The sequence below is a fragment of the Phocoena phocoena genome, chromosome 10, assembly GCF_963924675.1.
Source record: "Phocoena phocoena chromosome 10, mPhoPho1.1, whole genome shotgun sequence".
NCBI classification, from domain to species: Eukaryota; Metazoa; Chordata; class Mammalia; order Artiodactyla; family Phocoenidae; genus Phocoena; species Phocoena phocoena.
The window spans coordinates 26092640-26104101 of NC_089228.1; the positions used below are offsets into that span (position 1 = coordinate 26092640).

Here is an 11462-nt window from a genome sequence, read left to right on the forward strand (position 1 = left end):
GTCAAAATACTTTTAAGTGCTTCCTCTAATTTCATCTGGCAAATTTCATGGGAGAAATTTCTTGGCAGAACTGCTATGCCCTGATAAATATTTCTATTTTCCATTATTAGTAAGAATTATGAAGCAAAAATTTGCTTATATTGACTCAGAATTAAAAATCAATTTTTCCCAAAGGAACTTTTTTTAAGGACTGCTGGGCAGAATATTTTTACCACCCACCCCACCCCCCTTAACCCCCCAGCTGCCACCACTGATTAAGAGAAACTTATTCAGGATTATGTACCAAAAGATAAGAACCCCTATGAACATAACTTTTGCGCTGTCAGAAACAAAATCAGAAGCAGCACCAGGTACACGGGAAACACACGTTTTTCAATTTATACTTCCTCATGGTTCTCTTGGATATCCTCTGGAACTGCTTGGAAGACTGAAGGATTTCATCCCCTAGAAACTCACACTGTTGAAGCTCAGCGTGTCTTTGGGCCAATAGCTTCATGGATTTATCTGTCACTGCTTCTATGAGGTCATCCACCTATGACAGCCAGATACAGAGAAATGAAACCATGTGTTAGAAAGCCTTGTCCACACCCAAAGGTGGCCTGTTTTTCCTGAGAGATAAGTTCAGGAATTGTTGGACGTTTACAAGTCCCAAAGTATTAATCTAATTCAAGTCATAGCAAACAGAGCTTGAAAACATGCATTTACCACCCAGTGGTAAAGAGGATCTCATTTCTTCTCAAAAGAAGCCCATGTGTGTGCCTTCATTTTAACTGAATTCACTTAATATTTATTAGGCATACAGCACCATTCTCGGTGCCCTCAGCAATCCTGTAGCCACTCTTCAATGCCCCCCACTAACGTTCCTTCATGCTAATCATTAGTTTCATCCCACATCCGCGCTGTCTAGCAGGGCTGTGCATTCAGTTAAGCCTGGCCCTCTGATGCTTTTGAAACACCAAAGTAAAAGCCTTTGTCCACTACCTGCATTTGAAGCTTTCCTACTGTCAAATCTGATTTTCGGAGGATGTTTTCCGTGCTATGTTTCTTTTTTTTAAATGCTGGAAAGTGTGGTCTCTTTTGAGGAATACGGAACTATCATAAAAATGCAAAAATACATCAGATTAAGAAGTGCCAACAGGATATCTGTGACGGTGCTTAAATGAACATTCTCACCTTTGGGACATTCTCTTATAAACTGAACATTTGCCACATAACAACGTCGAGTTGGAGGTCGTATTCATATTATTCTCCACCCCCCAGGTATCTCCTTTGTGCCCAGAGCTCGCTTTGAAGAGATCTATAGGGTGCAGAGAAATGAGATTGTCTGGTTCTAAGAGAAAATACAGTGTCAGGAAAAAAGCAGGTCATTTGTAAGGGGAAGAAGAAGAAATTGCTTCTGCAGCCGCTGAGCACAGAGTGTGGGGCTGTTGTAGACCAGTGCCCCAGAAAGCTCATTATCACTGGATCCAGTTGTTAATTTGGTCTCGTTTCTGCAGGTTTCCTTATTTTCATGACAGACATGTTTCCAAACATAAAAAGAAAGCTCTGGGTTCTTTTCGCTGCATGCCTGATACTCTTCCCCTGGTCCCCGGCTTGCTGGTTACAAGTACCTGTGCTATTGGAAATCAATCCTAGGTCATGGCTCCTGGCTAATATGCCCTTTTTAGTCTTATTGGGTTCACTCTTCCTTCCCCTTGTGCTTAGTAATTAGCATCAGGACTATTGTGAGGGCTACACAAAGTAGGATGTGGGACCGCATCTGGGTCTTGCCCTTTGCCTGAGTTTACAAATGAGTCTGCGGAACCTCCGCTCTGCCCTGCCAGCTCGCCCAGGCTCAAGTGTCACTGGCAGAATCTTCCCCAGTCCGTCCAGAGTACAACCCCTCTTTTTCCTCTCTCGTAAAACCAAGTGTTTGGGGGGCTTTTTTCTTTCTATCAAGCACTTGGTAATTACTTAAGTTATTTCTGTGTTTGTTGAATACCACTATTAAAAAGTCAAATGCCTTGAAGGGTCAGGCAGGGTTTGCAAAACAGGCTCACTTGGGGCTGGTGTGAACTGGAGACAACACGCCCTCCTGCAAAGGGGGCAGGCCTCTGCGCCTGCTGCAGTTGCCCCAGGAACTGTGGGCCCAGTGTTGCCAAATCCTCCTGTTTTCCAAAAGGAAGTTGAAAATCCAGATTTCTGTTTGAATTTTTCTAATTTTGAAATGTGGGCTATTAATTCAAATATACTTTTGAGAACATTCTGAGAGCTAACAGTACCATAGTTTAATGTCCATCTCCTCTATCAAACTATAAGTTCCACACAAACAGGACCATGACCTTGGATCACCTTTATAGCCTCCCCAAACTGCCCAGCACATAATAGGAATACGGTAAGTGCAAACTTAGCACAAAAGAGGTAAAATTCAAAACTAACATTGGTACACTCTGGCAGTGACGCTCTAGAGCAGCACTGTTCGACAGAACTTTCCACAAAAATGGAAATGTTCTTATCTGTGCTGTCCAGTACAACAGACACTGGCCATATATGTTTACTGAGCACTTGAAAGGTAGCTAGTGCAGCGAAGGGAATGGACTTTAATTTTAATTAATGTAAATAGTCACACGTGGCTATTGGCTACCATATTGGACAGTACAATTAGTACCTAGCATAGTAATTAGGACTAAGCACTCCAGAGCCAGGTCTTCTGCTGTTTGAAGCCTGGCTCTTCCAATTATCTGGGCCAATTACTTAACCTCTCGTTGCCACCCCTAAAATAATATCCTACTTACTGTAGTAACCTATTGCTCTCTACCTTATAGGGCTGTTGTTAAGGATTAACTGAGTTGGTATTTTTAAAGCACTGGGAACAGGGCCTGGAACACAGTCAGCTTTAAGTAAATGCTTATTATATCTAAAGTAATGATAGTATTTCAGGGTTCTATTAAAAAGATAGTCTGGGCAATTTAGGCTAAAGCTTGATAAGTACAGGTAAGTACAGGCTTTGGGTTGGAGAGTCCTGGATCACCTGGTGCTGTACTGTCTATACTGTACATATGGCTATTTGTATTCTAGTTTCAATTACAATGAAATAAACTTTAAAATTCAGCTCCTTGGTTGCACTGGCCACATTCCAAAGTCTGAAAAGGCCACACGTGCTAATGGCTACTATTTTGGACAAATGTACACTCGCATCCTTGCAGAAATTCTATTGGGTTGGTCTAGAGAATTCCCCTCCACATGTATGCATGATAGGCCAGGTGCTGATATACTAATGAGTCTTGATATCTGAACAGCTGACAAAGTCAATATAAAGCTGTAAACTCCACTGTTGCCCAGATTGTAGCAGAAGCTGGACAGTTTGAGCTCAGAACTAGAGGAATCAAAACTGGAAAGTCTACATTCTGGGAGAGGAGACACACAAGTAGCAGCTTTAAATGCTTTATTATGAGGGACTTGGCAGTGGCAGAGAACTTGGTTTTTACAACATCCCTAAACACTGACTTACTGATAAGTCTTTAGAGGCGAGTTTGTTTTAGCATTTTACCTTCTGCAGTCCTGAGGGAAGGGATGTCACAGATAACCGCTTGGTGGTTCTCCTGGCTCGGAGGAGTGTATTTCCTTGGGTTATCTCCTCTGTCTCTGCTTCTACAACATCAAGTTGTATAGTTGCTTGGAGGGAAGGGGAAGAAAAAAACAGACAATCTTGAAGGATCACAGTAAAAGACACATGCTCCCTATGAGAAAGTCTCCTGAAAAGCCAGCATCACACGCTGTCTCAGTGGCTATTTTCTTTGGGGTTAAAAATTTAAAATGGATTTGTTTTGCTGAAGCTTACACTTTCTCCTGAACATTTGCCTTTTCTTGTGGTCATGACCTCAGTGGTCACCGACCTATCTTAACAAGGTGGTTACCTGTCTTTGAGACTTCAGTTTTGACCTCTCTTGCCTTTCCCTGTAACTCTTGTGGAATTCGGAAAAGTAACCCTCTAACGTGTAAGACAATCCCTTGAGTATTTGCTGTTGACAAAAGCCAAGTTTAAATCCACTCTGCAGCAAAGTGGCACAAAGCTCAGTCATTCACGTACCATCTTAATGGTTTTTCCCACATTCCAGGAGCCCCGTGAACCCTAGAGCCCTTAATATTTTTCTCTATCAATTCAATTCTTAACACAATAAGCGTACTTATAAAGAAAACTTAAAACACTATCATAAATCAAAAACCAATATCATAAATATAGGCACTGAGACTAGTATGGTAAAACCAAAACCATGTTATTGCCTGGAGAAGGCACTAAACTTGAGGTTACTCTCTTTTTTACTAAAACAGAAAAGGGCGGGAAATGAGGCTTTTTCCTTGCTGTAGTCAAAGGGATCGACAGGGTCATTTGGAAAAAGGGTTTTGCAGCTTGTTCTGTTTCAGCGTCTTCAAGCTGTGCGCAGCACCTAAAATCAACTCACCTGCTTTAGGTCCATTGATAACCATATCTAGCAGCCGGGGTTCCTCATCTCAGTGACTGGCGGCTCCACCTTCAAAGCAGATGCTCAACCCAGGGACCCTTCCTTCTCCCCTGCCACTGTCCAGCTCACCCCCAAATCTTGCAACTTCTACCTATGAATATTTCTCCCTTAATCTCACCATCCCCACTGCCACGACTCGTCCAAGCTATTATCATCCCTTGCCTGAACGAATGTAAGAGCCTGTTTATTGTTCCTTCTGTATCTCTTCTTGCTCTCCTTCCATCCAGTCTCTACCCTGCAGCCTCAGCTACCTTTAAAAAATGCCAATCAGATTATATAAATCACCAGCTCGAAAATATTTGATGGTTTCTTATCACCCTTAGGAAAAGTTAAAATTTCTTAACATGGCTTACAGACACCCTTACCACCTTATTCACCAGCCTCTCCCTGGCTGGATTACTTTAATTTCTTAATTATGCCCAGTGCTCTCTTGATGTTGGAACCTGAAAGTGTTCTCCCCTCTTCCTGGGAAACTGTTCTCACCACTCTTTCCTTATCTAACTCTACTTGTCCCTTAGATCTCATCTGAGTTGTTCCTTCCTCAGAGAGGCCTTTCCTGAGCCCCCTCCCCTAAATTAGCATCCGTGATGTGTACCCATAGTGCCTTCTGCTGCTACTTTGCATCAGAGGTAATTATCTGCATAATGCTGGAATGTCCCTCTGTGCTGTAACTCCAGGAGGGTAGGGACCATGTGTGTTCTATCTGCTACTCTATCCCTAATAGTGTGGCTGGCATATAATACTTACTTACTACATTTTTGTTAAAAAAGTGTAATGAGGGTCAACAGGGAGGAGCAACTGTCTTTTGGTCACAGCTGAGGGTCAGAATGTTTGAGTGGAAGCCTGAAGGATGGGCAAGTTTCTTGGGAAGATCTTAGTGCAGAGATCTGTTATTCCAACTAAGATGAAAATAAGCCAATGCATGGGATGAGGGGAAGATTTTGGTCCTCTGTTTTCTGCTGGACTCTCCAACTCCAGCCCCATCAGTATATAAGCATGTCCTCTTTGCTATTTTTAACAGAAACAGGCAGGTCAACCCATACCAGGTAATTGCTAGATGCTTGGATCCTTGTAATGGTGACTGCTTTTTCCAGAAGAGAGAGTTTGTTTGAAAGGGCAATCAGTCAGCTGGAAGCCATCATTTTTGCTTTTTGGGTTTTTTTTTTTCTGGAAAAAGTATCCACTAGGCTTGCAGCCTTATAACCATGTGAAATTTGAAGGTATGTTTGAATTTTCTACATATACATAAGGACTTTATATGTTTCTGGATGCTGTGCTATAAAGGGTATTAGAAACCTACAAAGGATATTCATGGCAGTGAAGCTCTTCTGTATGATATTATAATGAGAGACACATTACATGGTGGGTTGTTCAAACCCATAGAAGTGTGCAGGGCAAAGAGTGAACCCTAATGTAAACTATGGACTATACTTAATAATAATATATTAATATTGGCTCGTCAATTGTAACAAATGTACCATGCTAAGGCAAGATGTTAATAACAGAGGAAACCATAGGGGTAGGGTAAGGAGAGAGAGGTATATGGAAACTAACTTTCTGTATTTTCTGCCCAATTTTCCAGTAAACCTAAAACTGCTCTAAAAAATAAGGTCTATTAATTTTAAAAAGCTACAGAGGGGAATGCAAATAGTAGTAGTATCACTAGTCATCACTCATTAGGGCCCCCCAAAACAGCATCACCGCGTTGCCAAAATGACAAAGTTAACCGTTCAAACGCTGATTCTTCACAAGGTACATGGGAAGCAGATACAACAAAATAAAACTTCCTTTCTGACTTACCAATCATAGATTTAAAAAATAGAATTCTCACCACACCCTCTTCTGTTAGAAGTAGCCATTTGAAAGTCTGCCTCACTCCTTTTGCCAGAAACAAAACAAAACAAAATCCCACTTTGGTTTGATTTTCTAATATATGTGTATGTGTATATGCATATACACATACATATGCCTATGTATGCATCTGTATTTAAATGAAAAGTAGCTTTAGACTGATGAGAACCACTGATTAATTGGACTGGGAGGGACCTCAAAGGTGATGTAATTCAGAGCTTTTCAAAATGCATGTACATACCAGTCACCTGGGGGTCTTTCTAAAATGCAGATTCTGACTCAGTAGACCTGGGTGGGGCCTGAGCTTCTGCATTTCAGACCAGCTCCCAGGAGATGCCATACTTGGGGTAGCAAGAAAAGCCATCCTAATTTCATTTTTCCTCTTGGCCTTGACGCTTAACCATATGTTGCCTTTGATTACCATTCTGTGAAAGTTTTCTCATTCTTGGTTTGGTAAACAACTTGGGCGATGGAAGCTCCTTGACAATTCTAGGAAGAAGGCTCTGCGTATTTGAAAGGAGGGTTTCCTTAGGGTTAGTGGAGCCCTCTCTGCTGACACTTGCTGGCCTTGCTTCTGTACTTGTGTGACAGCATCCTCACCAAAAAAGTCTTCACTTTCTTGACCAAATCTCTTTTCTGATTTTGCTGGCTTTCATGAAATTCCATGTCACTCTCATTGGATGATTCCTCTTTGGGGACCAACACATTTTGTTTTACTAAGTTGGGAGACACAGCTCTATGCCATCTGAACAAAAGAAAAATAATTTGCATCAAGGAACTTGAAAAGTTTTTTTAAAAAGGTATCATTTAAATCATTAAAATCCACTGCAAATGTGAAAAAATTATACAGTTGCAAAAAATAAATTTGAAGACCCAAATCACAGAAGAATAAAGCCAAAGCAACTACTTGGCGTTTTGTTGCCAAACTCTAGAAGTGCATTCTGGACACTATCTCATTTAATCCTCATAGCAGGTAGGTTATATTATTATCTTCATTTTACTAATGAGTAAACTGAGACATAGAGAGATTAACTTAACTGACCAAGCATAGAATGCAGATTTTAATTGTTTTTGTTAATTGTGATTACAATTTGTTAATTGTAATTTTAATTGTGATTGTTAAATTATATTACCTCATATTGGCAAATTGGAGATCTTATTTCAGTAATGGTTTGAGATAGTTTTTGCTGGATTTAGTGGTTCCCAGGCTACAGTGATGAGAGATGAAAGAGTCTGCTAGGGTAGTCAATAAAGAATATAGTCTCTAAGAATATAGTCTCCAAATGCAGGTCCTATAAACACTGCATTTACATAGAATACTGATTTAGAGAGAATAATTCTAAATGCATTATTTCCAAAATTCCAAATAGTCATATAGCATCTTCATCATTTTTGCATATTTTAGTAAATAGTTAACACTTCTTAATAGACTTCTATGTGTTAGACACTCATCTAAGTTCTTTCATATGTATTACACAATTTAATCCTCCTACTGTCCTCTCCATTTCACAAATGAGGAAATTAAAAGTTGGAAAGTTTAAATAAGATTAAATAACTTATGCCCAGACAATCTGACCCCAAAGTCTGTGTTGTTATCCTCTGTGCTAGGTAAATATCACCCATTCCATGATACCCTGATTTACCTAATATTCTTCCTCAATTAACTGTTTTTTGTTAGTTTCCTCCAAAGCAACAATATCCATAAAATCCCAGGCATTTTAAAAAATTAACCTTTTTATTTCGAGATAATTGTAGTTTCACATGCATTTGTAATAAATAATACAGGGAGATTCTCTGTGTACTCTTTATCCAGTTTCCCCCAATGGCAAACTCCTGCAAAACTAAAATACATTGGCACAAGCAGGATATTGACACTGATACTGTCAAGATACTGAACATTTCCATCACCACCAGGATCCTTTGTTTTATAGCCACACCCACTTCCCACTGACCCCTACCTTTTCCTTAAACCCTGGCAATCACTAAGCTGTCCTCCATGTGTATAATCTATGTCCTTTCAAGAAGGTACGATAAATGGAATCATACAGCATATGGTTGACCCTGGAACAACATGGGTCTGAACTGTGCAGTTCTACTTACATGCAAATTTTTTTCAATCGTAAGTACTACATGATCCAAGGTCAGTTGAGTCTGTGAATGTGGAACCTTAGACACCAAGGAACTGCAGATATGGAGGGCTGACTCTAGGTTATACATGGATTTTTGACTGTGCAGATGGCTGGCATCCCTAACCCCTGCTTTGTTCAAGAGTCAACTGTAAAATCTTTTGGGGTTTACTTTTTTCATTCAGCATAATTCTCCAGAGATTCATCCAGGTTGTTGTGTTTATCAATATTCTATTCCTCTTTATGGCTGAGTAACATTCCATGATGTGGACGTACCAAACTTTGTCTAACCATTCACTCATTGGAAGACATTTGGGTAGTTTCCAATTTGGGGCCGTTATGAATAAAGCTACTATAAACATGTGTGTACAAGTTTTTGTGTGAGCATAAATCTTCATTTCTCTGGGTGAAATCCCAGGTTTTATATTATATTATGTTACATTATATTTATAATACAGGTAATACATATTTCTAATGAGGATATAAATAAATTCATAACTATTAAAAACATCTTTCATATACTACTTAAACTATGTCAAGTCCCACCAGTAGCAAAATACCAACTTCCAGAAAAACACTATTCTCAATTGAACCTAAATCATTCAGCTTCTCTGTCATTATGCAGGAGAAGTAGTTCAGCCCAAGCACTGGAGCTAAATGGTTTTGTTCAAACCAGCACCATACTTCCTAACTGTGTGATCTTGGCCATGTTATTTAACATCTATAAGCTTCAGTTTTCTCATTTGAAAATAGGTATGTTGTTCTCAAGAATGTACAAATAAAAGAAAATAATTTATGTGCTTGGAACCTGGTAATACATTCAATAAATGATAGCTTTTATTACCATGTGGAACAGATCTGTGTGGAAAAAATTTTAAAGGCAAGAAGGGAGTGCAAGCTAAGAGGTCAAAACAAGGGAGCCCTCATAGGCTAGCAGCCTCCTTTGTAGGACCAAGGACGTAGAGTTATGTCAGTTGTACACACACACACACACACACACACACACACACACACTCAAGAGGTGGTATTATTCACATTCATTATAGTTGAGCATAGTTACTATAATACAATAACTTTCCAGCAGAGGGCAGTCAAGTGTCCTGAGGAAGGGGTGCCATATTCTAATTTGCCCAAAGGTCATTTACGGGCCAAGACTAATTTCCTATGGACCCTTCTGAGAATCTTTTAATAAAGCCATCTGTTTCTACTACCATAAACACACATACACATGGAAATACAATTCAGGAGGTTCAGGAACCCCCAAGGCCGTCCATGCAACCTGTCAAATAAAAAGCCCTGACCTAACCAGTTTCTGAATCTCTAGAATGCCTCTCCCATTCCCATCCCTCCACCCTTATTCCCAGTCTATTTATAACATAATTAACAAATGTAATTTTGCTCCAGAGCCTAGGATAGAACTGCTGCCATTGCTGTTATGAAAAGAATCCTTTCTTTCCTAAGCTTTTAAGTGTCTTGGTTGGTTGTGAATTTATTTGGTTGTATTGCCTCTCCTTTTAACCCCTGTTTCTTACTGAAAGTGGAAATCTCTGCAAAATTTCATTTTGCCTGTGGAAGTTCAGAAGTCTGATCTTTGAGGCTTCAGGTCTCATGAAAACACCTCATTTCTATCTATCTAAGCTACTGCTCATGAACCTGGTAAGAAAGAAGACACCCTGCCCTCAAAACTGGAAAATAATTCATCTCACTGACTTTCCAAATTAAAATGTATTATTTTTGGAGTATTTCAGGCTTGTCTTCATGGTTTTGCCATTGGCAAGAAAAATTAGGTATAAGACAATTTTTAGGTTACATTAAAAAGCATGCACATGGGTGAAATACAATTAGTATGTATTTCAGCAGCCAAAATTGCTGGAAAAGGGAACAGAAAGAGCATTGCTCATGGACTCATCTTGAAAAATGCACTATTGAATTTTCAAAATAATAGTATTTGCTGTCTAAAATTGTGAGACTGACATATTAACTTACTGTCTGCTTATTTTAGTATAATATGCAATATTAAAACTCAAATTCAGGTAGAAAGGAAAGGTTTTCCCCATTACAATGAAGACTTTTCTAATCACAAAATGAAGCTTCCGTTGTGGCACTAGGTTCTCTGATCCAGTGTATAAATACTGTCTCCTCTTCCTCTAATCCATACAGAGCCTTCATTTCTGAATGCAACGCTTAAAAAGAGATGCTGCCTTTTCTAATCATCACGGTGAATACTGGTCAATGCAAAATCCAACGAATCTCACTCAAGAGAGAAGAAAATGAGTCCAGTTTCCTACCTTTCAATCCCCTTCCTTTTGAATGAGCCATTTCTCTTTCTGGGTTGCTGAAATCTTCAGTACCGGCCAACTCTTCCGTAAGCAACCTTAAAGGGCTCTGGTGTATACAGGTGGGGATGGTCCATTGCTATCAACTTCATCTGTGATAGCTGTTTTGGATTTCTTTAGCTCTTGAGCTCACAAACTTCAAAACAAAATCATGCAGTGAGTGACTGAGGCGCTTTTAACTTCTGGGCTGTTTGGAGTAAAGTACGTAGGAAATTTTTGGAATTGCTTCCTGATTCCCTTTAAGGTGTTAGAGACATCATTTGTTGGACAGGCCCTGTTTACCACTTCACAGAGGTCGCCAGTGATGCATTTGACAGAGCGGTGGGAAATTCCCTTTTCTGTTGTGAACTTCTGGGCAAGGCAGAGGCAGAACAGGTGACCCGATTGTCTAACCACTGCCATTTGGGTTGGTAATAAAATAATCACACACCAATTGATTATCACAGTCAGGTGTGCATGTTTGAATGCCTAAGAGGGTAGAACCGGAACCAATAGGAATTCCAATGATCCCAGCTTTTGTTAGATTTTTCAAGTAGAGCTGATGAATACTCTCTGTCAGGTTTTTATTTGGCCTTCTCACAGTTCACTTCCAAGGGCGATCTTATTATATCTCGTATCTTGTAGTGATCTCTCAACACACGTGGCTG

At 39.8% G+C, this 11462-nt stretch overlaps 1 protein-coding gene across 1 annotated transcript; it reads right to left on the bottom strand.

The window, feature by feature from the left end:
- Positions 1 to 334: 334 nt before the first annotated feature.
- On the bottom strand, positions 335 to 10892 carry C10H3orf49 (chromosome 10 C3orf49 homolog). The gene is given in 7 exon segments (XM_065885897.1): positions 335 to 532; positions 982 to 1092; positions 2069 to 2071; positions 3530 to 3654; positions 6775 to 6919; positions 6921 to 7098; positions 10768 to 10892. Coding segments are annotated over 7 exon segments (885 nt in total).
- Positions 10893 to 11462: the final 570 nt, after the last annotated feature.